Source organism: Chiloscyllium plagiosum, unplaced genomic scaffold, assembly GCF_037043375.1.
Source record: "Chiloscyllium plagiosum isolate Xiang-an unplaced genomic scaffold, Cpla_swu_hap1 HiC_scaffold_4, whole genome shotgun sequence".
Lineage (NCBI taxonomy): Eukaryota > Metazoa > Chordata > Chondrichthyes > Orectolobiformes > Hemiscylliidae > Chiloscyllium > Chiloscyllium plagiosum.
Genome location: NW_028270142.1, coordinates 33,526,561 through 33,550,639, shown reverse-complemented (window position 1 = coordinate 33,550,639; position 24,079 = coordinate 33,526,561). Strand labels below are relative to the sequence as shown.

Sequence of the window (24,079 nt, the reverse complement as noted above, 5' to 3'; positions counted from 1 at the left end):
GCTGCAACAAGAAGTGTAAATGGAGTCCATGAATGGGAGGTTGGCTTTTGTTATGGTCTGGGCTGTGCACACAACTTTCTGTAGTTTCTTCCGGTCCTGAGTAGAGCAGTTGCCGTACCAGGCCATCATGCACCCGGATAGAATGTTTTTAATGGTACATCTGTAGAAGTTGGTGGTGGTCCTGATGGACATGCCAAATTTCCCGAGCCAATGAGGAAGGAAAGGCATTGTGCTTTATTGATTGTTGAAACTTTATTGCTGGAACAGCACAGCAGGTCAGGCAGCATCCAGGGAACAGGAGATTCGACGTTTCGGGCACAGGCCCTTCTTCAGGAATGACTCTCCTCATTCCTGAAGAAGGGCCTGTGCCCGAAACGTCGAATCTCCTGTTCCCTGGATGCTGCCTGACCTGCTGTGCTGTTCCAGCAATAAAGTTTCAACTTTGATCTCCAGCATCTGCAGACCTCACTTTCTCCTATTGTGCTTTATTGACCCTCTCATTTATGTGAGACAGATTGCTGATTATCATCACTCCTTGGAACTTGATGCTGTTGAGCCTCTCCATCTTGGCTTCGTTGATGTATCATCCTCCTTTCTTCCTGAAGTCAATGAGCAGTTCTTTTGTTCTACCAAAGTTGAGAGAAAGATTATCATTGCACATGACACGAAGCATTCTATCTCCTTCCTGTATTCTAACTCCTCATTGTTTGATATCTGGCCTACCATGGTAGTGTCGTCAGCAAATTTGTAAATGTCTTTCCTAAGAAATTTGACTACTTAGTAATGAATATACAGCGAGTGTAGTTGGGGGCTGAGAACACATCCTTGCACGGCATCACTATTGAGGATTATCATGGAGATGATGTTGTCTATCTTCACTGATTGCGGTATATGTATCAGGAAGCTGAAGATGCAGTTGTAGAGGGTAGAGCAGAGACCGAGGTCACTGAGTTTTGAGGTAAGCCTGCTAGGGATTGTGGTGTTGAAGGTGGAACTGTAGTCCATGAGTAGGAAGTTGAAACTTTATTGCTGGAACAGCACAGCAGGTCAGGCAGCATCCAGGGAACAGGAGATTCGACGTTTCGGAAGGGCCTGTGCCCGAAACGTCGAATCTCCTGTTCCCTGGATGCTGCCTGACCTGCTGTGCTGTTCCAGCAATAAAGTTTCAACTTTGATCTCCAGCATCTGCAGACCTCACTTTCTCCTCCATGAGTAGGAGCCTTATGTAGGTGTCCTTGTTATCTAGATGTTCCAGGGATGAGTGCAGGGCTAGGGAAATGGCTTCCGTTGTGCATCTATTTCATCAGTAGACAAATTGCAGGGGATTGATGCAGGCTGGTAGGCTAGAGTTGCTGCGGGCCATGACCGCCTCTCAAAGCACTTCATGATTATGGAGGTCAGAGCCACTGGGTGGTAGTCATTGAGAGACATTGCTTGTCCCTCAGAATAAGTATGAGAAAAAGTGGCAGGGAGACTAATGCAGTGAAGGACTGATAAGTTCCCTGGACCTAATGGGATGCATGTAGGACATTAAAGGAAGTCGTGACGGAAATAGTGAATGCATTGGTAGTAATCTTCTCTGAATCCAGAGGTCCCAGAGGATTGGAAAACTACCAATGTAACAGATTTATGTTCAAAGGGGAAGATAGGGAAAAACACGTAACATTTTAATGTCTGTTAAATACTAGAGTCCATTATAATGGATGTAATAACAGAGCATTTAAATAGGCCAGTTAACTTAACACCTGTTGTTGGGAAGATATTAGAATCTATTGTAAAGGATATAATGGTAAAGTATTTAGAAATATGTAACATTATTAATAAGAGTCAGCATGGATTCATGAAAGGGAGATCATATCTGATAAATTTATTCAAATTCTTTGAGATAACAAACAGGATAGACAAGGGGAAGCAGTGGGTATAATAATTTGGAATTTCAGAAGGTATTAATAAGGTTCCACATGTTAAGACAATAGACAATAGGTGCAGGAGTAGGCCATTCAGCCCTTCGAGCCTGCACCGCCATTCAACATGATCATGGCTGATCATTCCTAATCAGTATCCTGTTCCTGCCTTATCTCCATAATCCTAGATTCCACTATCTTTAAGAGCTCTATCCAACTCTTTCTTAAATGAATCCAGAGACTGGGCCTCCATTGCCCTCTGGGCAGAGCATTCCACACAACCACCACTCTCTGGGTGAAGAAGTTTCTCCTCATCTCTGTCCTAAATGGTCATCCCCGTATTTTTAAGCTATGTTCTCTGGTTCGGCACTCACCCATCAGCGGAAACCTGTTTCCTGCCTCCAGAGTGGCCAATCTTTTAATAATCTTGTATGTCTCAATCAGATCCCCTCTCAGTCTTCTAAACTCAAGGGTATACAAGCACAGTCGCTTCAGTCTTTCAGTGTAAGGTAATCCCGCCATTCCAGGAATTGACCTCGTGAACCTATGCTGCACTCCCTCAATAGCCAGAATGTCTTTCCTCAAATTTGGAGACCAGAACTGCACACAGTACTCCCAGGTGTGGTCTCACCAGGGCCCTGTACAGCTGCAGAAGCACCTCTTTGCTTCTATACTCAATTCCTCTTGTTATGAAGGCCAGCATGCTATTAGCCTTCTTCACTACCTGCTGTACCTGCATGCTTGCTTTCATTGACTGGTGTACAAGAACACCCAGATCTCTCTGTACTGCCCCTTTACTACCTCAATGGAATCAATTTATGTAATCTGCCTTTCTGTTCTTGCCACCAAAGTGGATAACCATACATTTATCCACATTAAACTGCATCTGCCCACTCACCTAACTTGTCCAGGTCACCCTGTAATCTCCTTACATCCTCATCACATTTCACCCTGCCACCCAGCTTTGTATCATCAGCAAATTTGCTAATGTTCTTGCTGATACCATCTTCTATATCATTAACATATATTGTAAAAAGCTGTAGTCCCAGCACTGATCCCTGCGGTACCCCACTGGTCACTGCCTGCCATTCCGAAATGGAGCTGTTTATCACTACAGCTTTGTTTCCTATCAGCCAACCAATTTTCAATCCAATCTAGTACTTTGCCCCCAATACCATGCGCCCTAATTTTACTCACTAACCTCCTGTGTGGGTCTTTATCAAAAGCTTTCTGAAAGTCCAGGTACACTACATCCACTGGATCTCCCTCGTCCATCTTCAGAGTCACATCCTCAAAAAATTAAAGAAGATTCGTCAAGCATGATTTCCCCTTCATACATCCATGCTGACTCTGTCCTATCCTGTTACTACTATCCAGATGTGCCATAATTTCATCCTTTCGAATAGACTCCAGCATCTTTCCCACCACTGAGGTCAGACTAACTGGTCTATAATTTCCTGCTTTCTCTTTCCCACCTTTCTTAAAAAGTGGTATAACATTAGCCACCCTCCAATCCTCAGGAACCGACCCCGAATCTGTTGAACTCTGGAAAATAATCACCAACGCATCCACGATTTCCCGAGCCACCTCCTTCAGTACCCTGGGATGCAGACCATCAGGCCCCAGAGACTTATCAACCTTCAGACCTAATAGTCTCTCCAACACCAAATCCTGGCAAATATAAATTCCCTTAAGTTCAGGTCCTTCAGCCACTGTTACCTCAGGGAGATTGCTTGTATCTTCCCCAGTGAACACAGATCTGAAGTACCCATTTAATTCCTCTGCCATTTCTTTGTTCCCCATAATATATTCCCCTGTTTCTGTCTTCAAGGGCCCAATTTTAGTCCTAACCATTTTTTTGCCTTGCACATACCTAAAAAAGCTTTTACTATCCTCCTTTATATTATTGGCCAATTTACCTTCGTACCTCATTTTTCCTCTGCGTATTTCCTTCTTAGTAATCCACTGTTGCTCTTTAAAAGCTTCCCAGTCCTCAGTTTTCCCACTTATCTTTGCTATGTTATACTTTTTCTCTTTTAACTTTATATGTTTCTTAACTTCCCTCGTCAGCCACAGCCACCCATGCCTCCTCCTGGGATCTTTCTTCCTTTTAGGAATGAACTGATCCTGCAACGTCTGCATTATACACAGAAATATCCGCCATTGTACCTCCACGGTCATCCCTGCTAAGTTCACCATTGAACTTTGACCAGCTCCTCCCTCATAGCTCCATAGTTCCCTTTATTCAACAGAAGTACTGTCACTTCCGACTGTACCCTTTCCCTCTCAAATTGCAGATTGAAGCTTAATGTATTATGGTCACTACTTCCCAATGGCTCCTTCACTTCGAGGTCTCTGACCAATTCTGGTTCGTTACACAATACCAGATCCAGAATTGCCTTCTCCCTGGTCGGCTCCAGCACCAGCTGTTCTAAGAATCCATCTCTGAGGCACTCCACAAAGTCTCTTTCTTGAGGTCCAATACCATCCTGATTCTCCCAGTCTACTTAAGAGTGTTGGAAATAGTATATTAGCATGAATAGAGAATTGGTTAACTGATGTAATACAGAGTAGGGATAAAGGAGCATTTTCACAATGGCAACATGTAACTAGTTAAAAATCACACAACACCAGGTTATAGTCCAACAGGTTTAATTGGAAGCATACTAGCTTTTGGAGCGACGCTCCAAATCATAACATGTAACTAGCAGTGTGTCGTAGGGATCAATGGTGGGACCACAATTATTTACAATATATTAGTGATTTGGATAAAGAAAATGAATGGACTGTAGGCAAGTTTCTGGGCAAGACAAAAAAACGGCAGAAAGGCAAGTGATGAGGGTGACCCATTCTGCAGCAGGATATGGACAAGTTAAGTGAGTGGGCAAAACTTGGCAGACGAAATGTGAGGTTATGCACTTTGGCAGTAAGAGTAGAAGAACTAAATATTATTTAAATGGAGACCCACTGCAGAAAGTTACAAAACAAAGGGATTTGTGAGTACTCATCCATAAATCACAAAACACTAGCATCCAAGTTTACCAGTTTATAGGGAAGACAAATAGTGTTAACCTTTATTTTAAAGGAAGTGGAATTGATTAGTAGGAAGATTTTGCTAAAACTATACAAGGCATGAGCCAGACCACAGTTGGAATACTGTGAACAATTTTGGGACCCTTAGCTAAGGAAAGATATACTGACATTAGAGGCAGTCCAGAGAATGTTCACTAGGATGATACTATGTAAGGAGGGACTGTCTTCGGAGAGGTAATAGAATGATACCAAACTTGGAACATAGAAGAACGAGGTGACTTTTTGAAATATACAAGATTCTTAGGGGAATTGATATGGTAAAAGTGCTCTTTACTGCAGAAGGCTGTTGGCACTGGGTCATTAAGAATATTCAAGGCTGAGATAGAACTTGTGTTAATCAGTAAGGGAATCATGGATTATGGTTAGAGAAGTGGATGAAGTAACTGTATTAAGGCCAGCATCCCATCAAGAAGTCACCCTTTATTTACGTATGTGCGGAATCGTGTTCAAAAAACAGCCAAAATTGGTGTGTGGCAAAAATAGCCTTTTATTACACAGCAACCACAAGTAGCACAAGTTTGCGGCAGCAATAGAATCCTGAAATACAGTTCTTACAAGAGCCTATTAACACTGTTTGTACATATATTAAATTTCCATTACTTTTGGTGTTACATTGTTTTATCTATTGTAGACTAATGTTTGAGGGGCTTCTGTCCTGGGAGACAGGGGACGTGCGAAATGCAGACTACTACTCCTGATAAGATTGAGTGTCTGTCTGGTCTGCTTGCATAATTAAGAGGTCATTGATTCCCTACAGGTGGAAACAAGCCCTTCGACCCAACAAGTCCATCCCCACCCCCCGAAGAATATACCACCCAATCCCATTCCCCTACCCTACCCTACCTAACCTACACATCCCTAAATACTCTGGGCAATTTAGCATGGTAAAAACAAGGACTGCAGATGGCTGGAAATCGGAGTCTAGATTAGAGTGGTGCTGGAAAAGCACAGCTGGTCAGGCAGCATCCGAGGAGCAGGAAAATCGATGTTTCACACAAAGCCCTTCATCAGGAATAGAGGCAGGGTGCCTGCGGGGTGGAGAGATAAATTTAGAGGAGGGTGGGGAGAAAGTAGCGTAGAGTACAATGGGTGAATGGGGGTGGGGATGGAGGTGATAGGTCAGAGAGGAGGTTGGAGTGGATAGATGAAAAGAAAGATAGGCAGGTAGGACAGGTCATGAAGGCGGTGCTGAGCTGGAAGGTTGGAGCTGGGGTGAGGTGGGGGAAGGGGAAATGAGGAAACTGGTGCAATCCACATTGATGCCATGGGTTGAAGTGTTCTGAGGCAGAAGATGAGGCGTTCTTCCTCCCAGCGTCAGGTGGTGAGGGAGCGGTGATGGAGGAGGCACAGGACCTGCATGTCCTCGGCAGAGTGGGAGGAGGAGTTGAAATGTTGGGTCACGGCGATGGGGTTGATTGGTGCGGGTGTCCTGGAGATGTTCCCTTAAGCGCTCTGCTAGGAGGCGTCCAGTCTCCCCACTGTGGAGGAGAACACATCGGGAGCAACGGATACAATAAATGATATTGGTGGATGTGCAGGTAAAACTTAGATGGATGTGGAAGGCTACTTTGGGGCCTTGGATGGAGGTGAGGGAGGTGGTGTGGGCGCAGGTTTTGCAATTCCTGCGGTGGCAGGGGAGGGTGCCAGGAACGGCTGGTGGGTTGTTGTCGGGGGGCGTGGACCTGACCAGGTTGTCACGGAGGGAACGGTCTTTGCGGAAATGGGTGGGGAGGGAAATCTATCCCTGGTGGTGGGGTCCGTTTGGAGGTGGCGGAAATGTCTTCGGATTGTGCGAAGGTTGGTAGGGTGGAAGGTGAGCACCAGGAGGGTCCTGTCATTGTTACAGTTGGAGGGGTGGGGTTTTAGGGCGGAGGGGCGGGATGTGGACGAGATGCATTGGAGGGCATGTTTAACCACGTGGGAGGGAAAATTGCTGTCTCTGAATAAGGAGTTAAAAATCACACAACACCAGGTTATAGTCCAACAGGTTTAATTGGAAGCACACTAGCTTTCGGAGCGACGCTCCTTCATCAGGTGATTGTGGATGAATCACCTGATGAAGGAGCGTCGCTCCGAAAGCTAGTGTGCTTCCAATTAAACCTGTTGGACTATAACCTGGTGTTGTGTGATTTTTAACTTTGTACACCCCAGTTTAACACCGGCATCTCCAAATCATGTCTAAATAAGGAGGCCATATGGTGTGATCTGTGGTGGAACTGGTCCTCCTGGGAGCAGATACGGCAGAGGCGGAGGAATTAGGAATACGGAATGGCATTTTTGCAAGAGGTAGGTTGGGAAGAGGTGTATTCGAGGTAGCTGTGGGAGTCGGTGGGTTTGTTTTAAAAAAAATCAGTGTTAAGTTGGTCGTCAATAATCAGCTGGGACTCCCTGATTAGTCCAGGTTAACAATCCCAATTACGGATCTCATAGTCAATAAGATCCACCTGGTTCCAATCGCTACAGTGGAGTTGAGAGTTATCAGATCAACCTTACTCTAATTGAGTGGCAGAGTAAACTCAATGGGATGAATGGCTGATTTCTGCTCTAACTGAAGAGCTGGACCTCTGCTGGGGGGAGGGGAGTGGTGTTGGTCTGTCTGTTCTATGATCAGTCAATAAGCACTCGCAATTGGTCTGGTTCTTTACGACTTCATTCTTCTTTTCTTCAAACAGCCAGGCGCAGATCGTCCAGAAGCACAGAGGTTATACACTTCCGTGTTCCTCAGAGGAGCTGTGCACATGGCTTAAAACAAAGACATTTTTATACATTCTTAAAGAAAGGTACAGGCTATGGTCACACAGGATATTCAGTTACTAGTCAATACATGACATTGCTTTATTTGGCAGTTACTTGGTCCAGTGATATTTCCTGGGAACCAACTTTGTTTTCCAACACTCAGATCACTCTTGTCTCACTAACTGAGCCATTGCATCTGCATTTGAAGGTCAGTTAGGATGACCAATAATGCCTTATCTAGTCTAGTTATTTCTGTGCTGTAAAGGGAGCATTGCCTGCGAATCTCTGTTGAAGCAGACCGTGGTTAGTCAATGATGCAGCTATAGCAGAATTAAAAACAGTTTGATTCAGCTTTTAGCAGAATTGTCAATTTGCAGCCTAGAAGCCATTTTGTCATTTTATTTGCATTGAGAAGCCATTTTATTGCTATTGATGTCTGCTTTGTTCCACAAATCCAGACGATACAACAGTAGTAGCTTTATTATCGGACAGTCGGCAAGAGATTCATAGTGTCTCTAAAGTAGCTGTGTGTCTACTTGTAGTGGCTGTTCTTCACAAATCTTTGCCTTACACACACACACAGTATATTTTATAGGAATTGTATAAGTGTATATCAGTCACATGGACGATTGTCATTATGTAGTTTAAAGTAGGTAATTATGAATTTACAAAGCTTGATGAATGTCAATGTTCTGTGATAACGTGAATGGATTACAGAAACTGATTATCATATTGTTTATGATTGTGTTGATGGGAAGAGATTAAGGCAGATGGGTTCCCCTTCAGTAAATGGGGGATTCAAATACCTATACTAATATGAAGGGGAAGTGAGACAATGGGAACGGGAGGCATTTTATACTGAGCTGTTCTGTCTGGATTGTAAGAGTACAGGCCTTCAGTTGATACTGCAGTAATTCCTTTGACAGGGAGATGTTTAACCCTTGAGTCCCCAGAGTGTCCTGAAAGAGGAGCAAAGCATGGAACTGACCCCTCTGTGGCATTTTAACTTCCTCATTGCCACCTAAGTTATTAAGAACATCTGTTGAGTAGTTGTTCCTGACAACAGCTAGTTACCTCTGCCTGTATTCACGTTTCAGATCCTCATAACATCTTATAACTTTATGGTCACTTAGCCTGTGTATATCCCTCTCTATGCTCACTGTCTTATCCTCGCTTCTTATGTTATGTCATTTCCAAACCTAGTGATAGGACATTCACTTCTGTCATCCAAGTCATTATCTATTTAATATATCATTATCGCTTCACCACTGATTCCTTGATATTCCACTATTTACAGCTTCCCATTCAGAAAACTTTCCCTTTACTCAGCTGTTTTCCTTAGTTAACCGATCCTCTATCCAATCTAAATCCAATACCATAGCCTCTTACTAAGTAGACTTATGTGAGGTCCCTTATCAAATGCTTTTTGGAAATCTAAATATGTCTACCAACTCCCTTGCCTATCTTGCTTGTTAACTCTTCAAAAGACTAATAAAATTGTCAGACAGTGCCTCTAAACCTTTAAGTCAGATGCATTTTTTTGATTGGAATGGGCATGAGGTTAAGTGATGGTATTAATTTGATTTAACTTCTGAAATACAGGTGCTGAAACAATTTATTGCTGTGTGTGTAAATTGTTAACTTCTTTGTATGTAAGTTTACATTTGGCATCGATAGTCTGAATTTGTCAGATCTAATTTTTTGATGAGTTGCTGTTTCCAATCTCCATCCTTCAACATAAAATTTGTCCTATTTAATTTTGAGATTGTTGGTGGAATACTGGTTTACAACACTTGGTGGTAATCTTTGCATTTATATAGTTTTGTTAACCCTTTTCCTGTTTCTGATCAATTCCCTTTGTGATTTAAGAATCTGAATGTAGTCATTCTTCCGTATCTGCAAAGGTTCTGCTCCTGAGAATACTCATGAATGATGAAATTTGCAAGTGTAGAACTAGTTTAAAAGAGTTTAAAAATTGCAGGTGTGCAAGTTTCACCAGGGGTGTTGATTTTTGTTGTTATTTTTTGATGCAGAGAGGCAAGTTCATGATTCGTGATTTCATGGATGCATAGGATTTACTCTGCATTTTTAATTGGATAGGTATAGGCTTCCTGACATTCTTGTGCCAATTCATTTTGTTTTTGCTTTTCCCACTACGTCTGTTTAAAAATGAAGCTGTGTGTAATGGTAAATTATTCTAAATCAGTAGCAAATATGAAAGTTAAAAATAAGAAAACTCTTGATCGATTAATTACAAGGCTGTTTGTTCACGTTTCAAGATTTTTTTTTCCTAACTTGCGAGTGTGTGAAGAAGGCTGTAACATGTGCTCCAAAGAATCATTGGAAGACTGCTTCCAGTATTTCTTTTTCAGTTAGAGGTTTGAAGTACACTTATGTCATCATATTCACTTGTCCAGATGAGATACTAATTGCATTTCATTGAAGATTTTCAAAGGAGACTATTGATTATTATTGTCTTTTTTTTTAAACTACGTACCTTTTTGTTTTATTGTTTTCTCTTAAATATTAGAAGTTATTGTGTGCACGTACTAATGTGACTTAATTTATACTTTTAGATTGCAAACACTGTTTGGAAAGTTTGATGAAGTGCAGAAATCTGGGAACATGGTTTTGTGTTTCAGCCATGGTAAGTATATAGACTATGTTGTGCTAATTGTTAGTTTTGGATTTGTGTAAAATAATGATTGAATGAACATTTGAAAAAAGTGGTAATTTCCAAGCAACATCATTGATCCTTAGATTGCCGCTGGACTCATGATTGCCCTCACCTGATACATTTCTACATATTGTTCTGCACTCACCAAGCCTGACTTTCCCAGAAATGTACAGTGTGTATTCATTCGGGAACTGGTAGGGTAAGTGAGGTGAGTAGGTTGAGGTTTAAAGGAACTGGATATTATTTAATTCATTCACAAGATGAGGTTAGGCAACATTAATTGCCCAGAGGGCAGTTAAGAGTCAATCATATTGCTGTGGGTCTGGAGTCGTATGTAGGTCAGACCAGGCAAGGATGACAGATTTCCTTTAAAGGACATAAATGAACCAGATGGGTTTTTCCTGACAATTGACAGTGGATTTGTGGTCATCATTAGAATCTTAATTCCAGATTTTTTGTTTTGAATTAATGTTCCACCATCTGCTGTGGCAGGATTTGAACCCATGTTTCCATAACATTGTTTGGGTCTCTGGTTTAACAGTCCATTGATAATACCACTAGGACATCACCTCCTTCTAAATTAGAGGCTCATTTTGGGTACGTTTGGGAAGTGGAGGCTTGGCCTTTGATGGGGAGGCTGTGGATGAAACGGTTGAGGCAGATTAGGTTTAGTTATCTTGGAGTTAGATAAGAATTTAATCTGTCTTAACATTTCCTGGGTGAATATCGTTCAGTGTTGGAGATATTATCAGAGGATCCTGGAGAGTAGTGGAATTACCATTGAAATTTGAAGCTTCGCTGGCAATTTGCACACAGGTCAGTGTGTCAAGACTTCTCACAACAATCCAGAGATGAGAAAATTTGGCTTGTGGTGTAGCATTTTCATGCCAGTTGTGTAAAATTCTGTACCTCAGTCTCTGAACTGATATTGCATCATATTTGTTCTTGTGTAAATATAAAAGCTTAGGTTGAGGTTCTGGATGTAAGCTTGCTCGCTGAGCTGGTTTTCAGATGTTTCGTCACCATACTAGGTAACATAATCAGTGAGCCTCTGGTGAAGCACTGGTGTTATTTATTTGTTGAGGCTTCCTTGGGTTGGTGATGTCATTTCCTGTTCTTTTTCTCAGGGGTTGGTAAATGGGGTCCATGTCAACGTGCTTGTTGGTAGAATTCTGTTTGGAATGCATGCTTCTAGGAATTCTCGTGCGTGTCTCTGTTTGGCTTGACCTAGGTTGGATGTGTTGTCCCAGTTGAAGTGGTGTCCTTCCTCACCTGTCTGTAAGGATACCAGTGATAGTGGATCATGTATTTTTTGGTTCTGTCATCCTTCGTGGCATAAAACTCACAACAGGAGGAAAGCAACGGCAAACTGTTATTCCTAGACGTCACGGTAGAGTGAACAGCCAATGGAGAACTTCAAACCAGCGATTAGGGGAAAACAACACATACGGACCAAATACTGAACTATAGAAGCAAGCATCCCAAAACCCACAAACGAAGCTGAATTAGAACATTGTTTCAACGAGGCACCACACACTGCAGCACAGAGGAACTACGAACATTAGAAGAAAATCAGCTATACAGCGTAATCAAAAAGAACGGGTACCCAATGAAAACACCGCTCCGATTTCTGAACAGCAAACCCAAACAAGCAGACAAAAAACCATCCAGAAACATTAACCACTCCCCTATATCAAAGACATCTCAGAAATGACTGCCAGACTACTCAGACTTCTTGGCATCATGGTAGTCCACCAACGCACTGAAATAGCAGCTAATGAACTTGAAAGACTCTATACAGCCAACAAGCAAAATGAACGTCATTTACAAAATGCGTTACAAGAACTGTAACAAACAGTACATTGAACAAACAGGCCGAAAACTAGCCACAAAAAGACATGACCCACTATCACTAGTATCCTTACATACAGATGAGGAAGGACACCACTTCAACTGGGACAATACATCCATCCTGGGACATGTCAAACAGACATGGACAAGAATTCCTGGAAGTATGGCATTCCAACTGGAACTCCATCAAAAAAACACATTGAATTGGACCCCATTTGCCACCCTCTAAAAGAAAAAGAATAGGAAATGATATAATCACGCGAAATGACATCACCATGTGAAATGACATCACCAACCCAAGAAAACCTAAACACATAAACAGGAAGTGGGTCATAACACCAGTGCTTCACCAGAGGCTCACTGACGTTACCTAGTACGGTGACGAAATATCTGAAAACGAACCTTCCAGGTCAATGAGCAAACTTCCATAAAAGCACAGCATTGCATTTTTATACATATTTAAATTTCTGAGGACTTTGCTATAGGAATATCTTAATCAAACCTTTATTACATTGGAATTGTCTATTTTTTAACGAAACTTGATGCATTGCATGGAATATATCAACATAAGTAGGCTAATTTAGAAGTGACTAGTATTTTGATATCCATCCTACCAGTGTTTTTTTTCCCTTTTTGGAGTATCTTATTTTGAAACGTTTGGATCATAGAGCTGTACAGCATGGAAACAGACCCTTTAGTCCAACTCATCCTTGCCAATCAGATATTCTAAATTAATCTAGTCCCATTTGCCAGTATTTGGCCCATATCCCTCTAAACTCTTCATATTCATGTACCTGTCCAGATGCCTTTTAAATGTTGTAATTGTAGCAGCCTTACACCACTTCCTCTGGCAGCTCATTCCATACACATAACACCCTTTGTGTGAAAAAGTTGCTCCCAGGTCACTTTTAAATCTTTCCCTTCTCACCTTAAACCTATGCGCTCTAGTTTTGGACTTGGCCATATCTTGTCTATTCACCCTATCCATTCCCCTCATTATCCATTCCCCTCATGATTTTATATACCTCTATAAGTCACCCCTCAGCCTTTGACGCTCCAGGGAAAATAGCCCCAGCCTACTCAGCCTCTCCCCATGGCTCAAATCCTCAAACCTTGGCAACATCTTTGTAAATCTTCTCTGAACCCTCTCAAGTTTCACAACATCCTTCCCATAGGAGGAAGACCAGAATTACGCAATATTCCAAATGTGGCCTAACCAATGTCCTGTACAGCTGCAAAACAACCTCCCAACTCCTATACTCAATGCACTGACCAGTAAAGGCAAGCATACCAAACACTTCCTTCACCATCTTGTTAACCTGGGACTCTACATTCAAGTAACTATGAACTTGCACTCCAAGGTCAACAGCACTCCCTGGGACCTTACCATTAAGTGTATAAGTCCTGCCCTGATTTGACTTTCCAAAGTGCAGCACCTCACATTTATCTAAACTAAACTCCATTTGACACTCGTGGGCCCGTTGACCCACCTTATCAAGATCCCGTTGTATTCTGAGGTAACCTCTTGCGCTGTCCAAATTTGTTGTCATCTGCAAACTTACTATTTCGTAGTACTTCACACAATTGATTACTTTTAAAGTGTAATGATTGTTATAGAGCCCAGTGTATATAAAAGAGATGTATTACAAATTTAGTGACCATTCAACTTAAAATTTGTCCATCATGTTTCCTGAAAAAAAATTGTTTCATTGTATTTTGTTAGACAAAATGACAAGTGTGAATCTCAATCTCTGTCATTTTGTGTGCAGCAATGATAATTTTGTTGTATATTGAGAATATTCTTAGGATTGTTTGTTTAATTAGTATGGCCACACTTGCATACCATCCTTGTGAATTTCAGTTTGGTCCCCTTGGGGAACAGGATATACAGGGGAACCTCCAATTACCCAAATGTGAAGGGCGGGCACTATTTCATTCTGATAATCAATTATTCGGTTAATTGATTTAAATGCCTTTCCTCTGGGGCTTGGAGTTTTTTGCTTCCCGTTCAGGAGACTGCAGCAGCATATTGCATGCGCCCCCCCCCCCCCCCCCAAACACCGTGCAACACCGCCCACCCTGTGCAACACCACCCCCGCCCCCACCCCGTGCAATACCTCCCTGCCCCAAAACCACTTCCACCTTCCCCTCCGCCCCTAACACCTTCCACACCCTCAACACCTCTCCCTGTCCTCAACCCCGTGCAACACCACCTCCCGCTCCCAACCCCACCCCTGACCCCAACCCCGTGCAACACCTACCCCTCTCCCCCAACCCTATCCAACACCTCCCCCAACCCCATGCAACACCTTTCCCCAGCCCTGTGCAACACCTCTTCCCCCACCCTCAACACCTCCCCCACCCCAACCCCATGCAAACCTCCTTCTGCCCCCAACCCCATGCAACACCGCCCCGCCCCCAACCCTGTGCATCACCTCCCGCCGCCCGCAACCCCGTCCAATACTGCCACCCACACCCTCTCTGAAACAGCTGGACTGTACACCAACAACAAGACTGCTGCTGCTGCTGTCGTTGCCTTTGTGGGGTAGGTCACCAAATAGCGCGTGCACAGCCACACATGCAACTTTTTACTGCAACATTTTGACAGGTTCCACTTTTGCCCTGAACAACAATGTTGGAGAGATTATGTGGGGAAGTGGGATTTAGGGTACACCCCTGTGTAGAACTCCAGGGAAAGTGTGGGGAGGGAGAGAGGGCAAGCAGTCAGTCATTTGGAGACCGTGCCTGTTTAATCACCATAAACAAAAGGTGCGATCACTGTTGGAAACATGTCTTTGATGTAATATTTCCATCGGGACCTCAAGATCTCCTTTGGATAATCCGATTTTCGGATAATTGATATTTGGATAATCGAGGTTCCTCTGTAGTTTGTCTGATATGTGTAATTGATACTAGGCGTTGCATTGTCATTTTCCTCCTCAATTGGCTTCCCTTCCAACTCGGTAGGTTTTGAGAAGCTTAATCAGTTCAATCCATGATCTAGTAACTAACTCAATTAGATCAGCAATAGTAATATGGGGAGTGATGAACTATGACAAGATAGATAGTAACTATTTAAAAGTATATCAACAGATAATGTTATGAATATGTCAAAGGACAGAAGTCAAAGCTGTGTATTTGAATGCATGAAAACCTTGGTCCAAAACAATTTAGCTGTTAATATAGATAGAAAAATATGTATGATCTGATGGCTGCAGGATGACATAGATTGGCCTTGAATCTTGAGGGGTAAAGAACACATGACAAAACAGCAAGGAATAAGAATTTGTCACAATCCGTTCTGAAGAAGGGTCACTGGACCCAAAATGTTAACCTTGCTTTCTCTCTACAGATGCTGCCAGACCTGATGAGTTTCTCCAGCAATTTCTCTTTTTGTTGTGGAATAAGAGTCTGCCCCTTGGCCTTTTGAACCTGTTTCGCCATTTAATAAGCTCGTGGCTGATCTGATTTTAAACTAAGCTCTACATTCCTGCATACCTACAATAATTTTTCATCCTCTCAGTAATCAAGAATCTATTTAACTCTTATTTAAAAATGTCTACAGATTCACTGCCTTTTGAGGAATGGAATTCCAAAGACTCAAGAGAATTTATTTTCCTTATCTCTGCCATAAATTATGACCCCTAGTTCTTGATTCTCTCACAAAATAAAACATCCTTTCTACAGCCACCTGGTCAGGTCCGTAGAAAATAGGAGCAGGAGTACACTGTTTGGCCCTTTGTGCCTGCATCGCCATTCCTGAAGAAGGACTTATGCCCGAAACGTCGATTCTCCTCCTCGGATGCTGCCTGACCTGTGTTTTTCCAGCACCACATTTTTCAACATCTGCCTGCATCACCATTCAGCATGAACATCCAACTTGGTACCTGTTCCTGCTTTCTTCCCGTACTATTTGATCCGTTTTAGCCTTATACCTAACTCTTTCTTAAAATCATTCAATGTTTTGGCCTTTCTGTCGCAGTGTATTCCACAGGCTTATCACTGTCTCGGTGAAGAAATTTCTTGTCTCAATCCTAAATGGTTTACCATTGATTCTCATCCCCAGTTCTAGACTCTCCAGTCATTGGGAACATTGTTCGTGCATTTATTCTGTTTAGTCTTGTTAGAATTTTATACGTTTCTTTAAGATCTGCCCTGCATTTTTAAACTTCTACAACTAGGGGACTTAGTATGAGAATTAAGGCCAGACCGTTCAAGTGTGATGTTCGGAAGAACTTCGACACAAACACTTCAGTATGTAGGGGTCCGTTAGCTCAGTTGGTTGCACAGCTAATTTACAATGAAGTGTGATGCCGATAGCATGGGTTCAATTTCCCACAGTGGTTGAGGTTACCATTCTATTAGCTTTCTGGATTACTTGCACACTAACCTTCTATAACAATTTCCTGCGATACATAAAATTAGACAGAACAGAAATAGATCCTTTAGTCCAACTTATCCATGCTGATCAAGTTTCTCAAACTAAACTAGTCCCACTTGCCTACACTTGGACCATATCCCTCTAAACCTTTCCTATTCATGTATGTCTTTTAAACATTGTAACTATGCCTACATCTGCCACTTCCTCTGGCAGTTCATTCCACACACTGTGGAAAAAGCTGGCCCCTCGGGTCCTTTTGAATCTTTTCCCCAAGTTTTTACCTCATCCACCCGAAGGACCTTTGCTCTTCACCTTTTCTATGCCCCCAGGCAGCTCAGGTTCTGCATTCTCTCACCATTAAGATAATTTTCTCCCAAAATGGACAAATTCACACTTTCCCACATTATACCCCATTTGCTAGTTCATTACCCATTCACTTAATCTATCTCCATCCCTTTTAAGCTCCTTACATGCTCTTCACAAATCACTTTCCTACCTATTTTTGTGTCATCAGCAGATTTATCTGCTATACCTTCAGTCGCTTCATTCAAATCATGTATAAAAATTGGAAGAAGCTGAGGCCCCAACACCAACCCCTGTGACACACCACCGGCGACGACCTGCCAGCCTGAAGAGTTCATTGTTACTCTCTGATTCCTGTTAGCCAATCTTTTCTCCATTCCAACATGTTCACTCAACGGTATGAGCGTTCATTTTCTGTAGTAACCTTTTAATGTGGCACCTCATAAAATGCCTTCTGTAAATTTAAGTACAGAGGAACCTCAGTTATCCGAAGGACACTGGAGGTAGTATTTTGTTGGGTTAATGAAATGCCGGATGACATAGTTTAGCTGAGCATCAGGACCATTCGATCTTGCCGGGTAATCTGATAATGGATAATCAAATGCCGGATAATCGAGGTTCCTCTGTACAATACATCACTGGTTTCCCCTTATCTAAAGTATCTATCAAATTACTTCTTCAAAGGATGTTAACCACAGATGGCATGTCTGTCCCTTAGAATATATCTCATTTGTTGGCCTGGTAGTTCTTGTTTCCTAGAATATCCCCTTAAATCTTTGCTACTACACCTCCATTGACTTGTCCCTTCACCAAAATTGTCTCTGCAGTTTTGTTGGTTGTGGGTTCACACCCTCATAATTGCCCTTGTTTAAATTAAAAACTCCTCTTGGGCTCAGACTTCTCTCCCTTAACGTTTAAATAAAATTCTACCACATTATGGTCACTGCTTCTCAGAGGTACTTTCAGTGTGAAGTCAGTAATTAATCCTATCTCGTGGATTAAAATCAGGTCAAGTTATAGTCCTAAAAACACAAAATGCTGGAGATTACAGCGAATCAGACAGCATCTATGGAGAGAATTCAAGCTAATGTTCCACATCTAGATGACACTTCAGCAGATGTTGTGTCATCTAGACTCAATGTTAGCTTGCTTTCTCTACATGGATGTTGCCTGACCTGTGATGATCTCCAGCATTTTCTGTTTACAGTACAGATTTCAACATCTCCTACATCAAGTTGGTGCCATTATTTACTTTTCTAAGATGTTGTCCAAAATGAGTTGCTCATTTTAACTACTTTCTCCTATCTGATTTTTCCAGTCTACATGTCTGTTAAAATCCACCATGATAATTACTGTATGCTTTTGACAAACTCCCATTATTTCTTGTTGAAGAGCCTGTCCTTCTGTCGTTACTGTTTGGAGGCCTGTACACAACTCTCAAGTGACCTCTTGACTTTACCATTCCTCATCAATCCCCAATATCCCGGTTTCCTAAATCTTGTTGATCCCTCTGTCGTGCAAACATTATCTTCAAATAACAGTCACTCCTCCACCCTTTCCTAGCTTTCTGTCCTTCCTAAATGTCATATACCCTTCAATATTCAGGTCCCAATATAGGACATTCTGCAGTTCCATCTCCAGTAATGCCCACTAGATTATGATCATGCTTATTTATCTTAGTTTATACTTCTAGTTCATCTGTTTTGAATGCTAGGTGCATTCAAATACAGTGCCTTGAGTTTTATCCTTTTATCAGTTTTGTAATTTATGATCTTGTCTGCTGACTTGGTCTTAGATCAGCATTCTCTATACCTTCAAGTCTGTGTCTGTTATCCTTTCCCACATTAATTCCTTTCTCTGTAGTCTATTTCCCACTCTTCACAGCAATTTCTCAAATTTTGTCCCTTGTCCCCACTATTTAGTTTAAAACCAACTTTAGTTCCCCAGTCATGTGTTTTGCAAGAACGTTAGTATAGTTTAGGTGTAGATTGTCCCTGTGGTACAGATCCCATGTTCCCCAGTATTAGTGCCAGTGTCCCATGAACTGGAACCCACTTCTGACACCAGTCTTTCAGCCACACATACCTGTCTAACTTTCTTTACCTTCTACTAATTTGCCTCCGCTTATAATAGTACAGAGATTATTACGTTTGAGATTCTGCTTAATTTGATGCTTAGCTCCTCACGCTGGCAATGCAGAAATTCTGTCCTCCTTCTGCTTTCGTCTTTGATGCCTACATGAACCCTGCCAACTGGCTTCATGCCCTCTAACTATATCTCTTCTCCAACCCGGAGCAGATATCCTGAACCCTGGCACCAGTTAGAAAATATGGCTGTTTGGACTCATTCTCTTTGCTGTAGAGGACAGTGTCAATCCCCTTGACTATGCAGTTCCCTAAGACCACTACATTCCTTTTGGCTCCTCCACTTGAATGTTTTCTTGTACCACAGTGCCATAGTCATTTAATCCCTGCCACAGCCCCTGCTCTCGTCCTCTGGGTCCCTTTACCTGTTTCATTTGCAATCACACCTCCTATTAATGACCATATCAGAACGCCCTCTTCTAAGTGGTCTGACTGCATCGTGGTGCAAAGAATTCACGTAATTTTATCTCTCCCAAAGCAATGTCTGTAGTTTACATTTACCTCTTAAACTCTGATTGAGCAGCTTTGGTTCAGCTATTGCGGATGTTTGCCCTGGCTCACAAGGGTATCCTTGAGCTCTAACTACTGCAGCTTTGACACATTACCTACACTGCCATTCTTACTTACTTAAATTTTTTAAATCAATTATTTAATGATATTATTCACTTACTTATATTAATTTCACCACCAATACAACATACTATGTTAGAACGTGAGAATAGAGTTGACTGAGACCAATTAACAAATAGTCACTCCTAAAGTTGCAAACATCTGTATTAGGTTTTGATCTGATGTTTGTTTTGAGTTTCCTGCCTGCAAATCCTTCCTTGGCAATAACAGCAAATGAACATTTTGACTTTGTGATGTTATAATTTCTCAACAAAAACTAACTGCAGGACACTCTTTACTGTTTCACTGCAATTATGACTGCAGGACCCATTCCATACTGCCTCACTGTGAATCTGACTGCAGGACTGTCTTCTTGGACTGCTTCATTATGATGCTGACTGCAGTACTCTCTTCCCAGACTGCTTCATTGCAATGCCAACTGCAGGACTTGATGCTAGAAAAAGGTTAGGGATGGCCCTATTAATTTTTAATTGCATTAGAACAGTACAAAGGGAGTATCAAATTTCAGGGAATTAGAATATAGAATGTGTTTGGAAGCAGTTCAAAGCAGGTTTACTAGACTAGTACCTTGAATTAATGGTTTGTCTTTTGAGGAATGTTTTGATGGTCCTGGCATATTTTGGCTTGAGTTCGAAGGGTAAGAGATGACTTGGTTGAAACTTATAAGATTCTGAGGTGTTCGAACAAGGAGGATGTAGAAAATATATTTTTTCCGGTTCCGGTCAAGTTACAGCACTGCCATATACCCAATAACATGGAGAATTTCCTAGATATGTTCTGTGCTCAAAAAAGGACACAAACCTAACCCAACCAATTACTGCCCTATCAATCTACTCTTGTGAATATCTATGAAATGATGGATGGGGTCATCAACAGTGCTGTCAATTGATACTTGCAAAAAAATGACTAGGTCAGTTTGGTTCCCACAAGGGCCACCCAGCTGCTAACTTCATTACAGTTTTGTTCCAAAAGTAGATAGAAGAGCTGAACTCCAGAGACAAAAGGAAAGTGACCGCTTTTGATATTGAAGGCACAATTTGATTTTGGTGTCAGAGAGCCTTAGTCGAAGAGGAGTCAATGGGAATCATGGAAAAGTTCTCTGCTGTTGTAGTCATGCCCTGAAGGAGGGAAGATAATTGTAGTTGTTTCAGATTAATCATCTCAGAAGTGGGGATGTTCTCTGCACAATATTCAGCAGCATTTGCAACTCCTCATACTGAAGCATATGCAGCAAGATCTGGAAAACATTTAGGTTGGAGTTGATAAGTGGCAAACAACGTTTATGCCACACAAATACCATGCAATCGTAAAGAATATAGGAGTTGACCATTATTTTAATGAAGAATGACTGAGAAAATGACAGCACAGAGGGATTTGGAAGTCCTTGTCCACTAATCACAAAGAGCTAGCATCCAAATCCAGCATGAGTCAAACCACATCTCTGAAGTACTGTGAATTATTTTAGTCCCCTTATCGAAGGAAAGAAATACCAACATTGGAAGCAGCTCAAAGAAAGTTAATTTGGTTGCTTCCAGGTATGGAGGGATTTCCTTATGAGGAGAAGTTGTTTAAGTTGGGCTTGTATGCTTTGGAGATGGGAGGAATGAGAGGAGGCTTTAATGAAACCTGTTGGATTATTAAAGAGCTCGACAGGGAAAATGCAGAGAGATTGTTCCCCCTTGTGTGAGAGTCGAGGACTAGAAGATATAAACTGAGGAAGGTGCGTTCAAGACAGAGATGAGGATTTTTTTTTCTGAGAAGGTAGTCAATCTAGGGAATTCTACAAAGGAGAGCTGTTGTGGCTAGGTTGCTAAGTAGGTTCCAGGCTGAGGTAGATAGATTTTCAATCAGTAAGGAAATCAGGGTTCATGGGTGAAGGTGGGAAAATGGAGTTGAGAATTATCAGATCAGCCATTATACCATTTAATAGCAGAGCAATCCTGATGAGCAAATAGCATACTTTTCCTCCAATATCTTATGTCCTTTTCTTAGCATCGAGCTGTCAGAGTTTGTTGGCAGAGGAAGTTTCAAAGTTAGAAAGGCATTGTGAATGTAAGTTTACTCGCTGAACTGGAAGGTTTGTTTTCAGACATTTTGTCACCATACTTGGTAATATCATCAATGAGCCTCCAGTGAAGCACTGGTGTTATGACCTGTTTCGATTTATCTATTTAAGTTTCCTTGGGTTAGTGGTCTCATTTCCTGTGGTGCTGTCATTTCCTGTTCTTTTTCTCAGAGAGTGGTAAATGGCATCCAAGTCAACGTGCTTGTTGGTAGAGTACCAGTTAGAATGCCATGCTTCTCTGAATTCTTGTGTGTGTCTCTGTTTGGCTTATCCCAGGATGGATGTGTTGTCCCAGTCAAAGTGGTGTACTCCCTCATTTGTATGTAAGGATACTGGTGATAGTGGGTCATGTCTGTTTGTGGCTAGTTGACGTTCATGTATCCTGGTGGCTAGTTTTCTGCCTGTTTGTCACAGTTCTTGCAAGCTATTTTGTAAACGACGTTCGTTTTGCTTGTTATCTGCGCAGGGTCTTTTAAGTTCATTGGCTGCTGTTTTAGTGTGTTGGTGGGTTTGTATACTTCCTGCACGAATGCCTGAGGAAACAGGTACTACCTAAATGTCTTAAATACAAACTTCCCCTTAACACCCCTCTAGCAAAAAGAATAGCAGAGCAAAACGGCCGCAGAATGCTTCGAGAAATGATTAGCAATGCCCACAACAGATTCCATTATTACAACCAGGAAATTTTGCGCCAAAAAAACTCACTAATGCAACAGACCATCAATGGATCGACACAGTAGAACGAGCCATAGACATTAGACAACAATAAACACAAAAACTGAAAAATCTAGACCTGCAGAAAAAACTCGACAAACTCACAGAAAATAACAACGTAGACAATCTAGAAGAATGGATCAAATAACTTAGCTGACCAACCCTTAACAGACACTGACAAAGCTGTCTTGGTAAGAGGATTAAGTTACAACTTCCAGGATGCGGACAAAGATTTCTTAGCAGCATTAGCAAAACAGTGAAAGACCACAAATTCACAGAAGAAACCCAGCAAACCATCAGACAGGCAGTCGCACCAATATTAAGCAGGGCAAAGGAAGGAAACACAGTCAATGCACAAGAAAGGAAAGCACTTAAGGACTCAAAAAAGATAAAAACATCGTTATCCTTCCTGCAGACAAAGGACGCTTGACAGTCATTTTAAACCAAAGCGACTACATTGAGAAAGTGAATGCACTGTTTGTAGATACCGACATTTGCCAACAGGTGGCAATAGACCTGACCCACAACTCGAACTGAATCACAGCCCTACTCGAAAAAAGTTCAGAAGCCTCGAACATATAGTTCTGCTAACCATCCAGCCCAAACTTTGGATTCGCTACGTGGATGGCACCTTTGTCATCACTAAACAGAACATATTAGAGGAAACCGAATACCATCAATAATACCCTTACTGGCATGAAATTCACTAAAGAGGAGGAAAACAACAACACACTGCTATTCCTTGATGTCACAGTACAGCGAACAGCCAATGGGGAACTTCAAGCCAGCTTCTACAGGAAAACAACACATATGGATCAAATACTGAACTATAGAAGGAATCATCCCAACACCCACAAATGAAGCTGCATTAGAACATTATTTCAACGAGACACAACACACTGCAGCACAGAGGAACTACGAAGAGAAGAGGAAACTCACCTATACAGCGAAATCAAAAGGAACACTTGCCCAATGAAACCAGTCCGTCGATTTTTCTCAGTAACAAACCAGAACAAGTAGACAAAATGTGTTCAGAAACCCGAGACACACTCCCCGATATCAAAGGCACCTCAGAAATAACTTACAGACTACTCAGACTTCTTGGCATCTTGGTAGCCCATAAACCCATCAACACACTAAAACAGCAACTAATGAACTTGAAAGACCCTATACAGACAACAAGCAAAACAAACCTCATTTACAAAATGCATTGCAAGAACTGTAACAAACACTACATTGAACAAACAGGCAGAAAACTAGCCACCAGGAAACATGAACAATAATTAGCCACAAAAAGACATGACCCACTATCACTAGTATCCTTAAATACAGATGAGGAAGGACACCACTTTTGACTGGGACAACACATCCATCCTGGGACAAGCCAAACAGAGACACTCATGAGAATTCCTAGAAGCATGGCTTTCCAACCGGAACTTTATCAACAAACATGTTGCCTTGGACCCCATTTACCACCGTCTCAGAAAAAGAACAGGAAATGACATCACTACAGGAAATGACAACACCAATCCAAGGAACCCTAAACAGATAAATAGAAAGCGGGTCATAACACTAGTGCTT

General features: G+C 41.9%; 1 protein-coding gene across 44 annotated transcripts in view; it reads left to right on the top strand.

Annotated features, from left to right (window-relative positions):
- clasp2 (cytoplasmic linker associated protein 2) overlaps positions 1-24,079 on the top strand; it is a 328,546-nt gene that overhangs the window by 42,726 nt on the left and 261,741 nt on the right. For all 44 annotated transcript variants that reach the window (XM_087986123.1, XM_087986122.1, XM_087986097.1 and 41 more), the window contains exon 7: positions 10,310-10,380. In XM_087986123.1, coding sequence (XP_087842249.1) covers positions 10,310-10,380 — 71 coding nt within the window. The remainder of the gene's footprint in view (positions 1-10,309; positions 10,381-24,079) is intronic.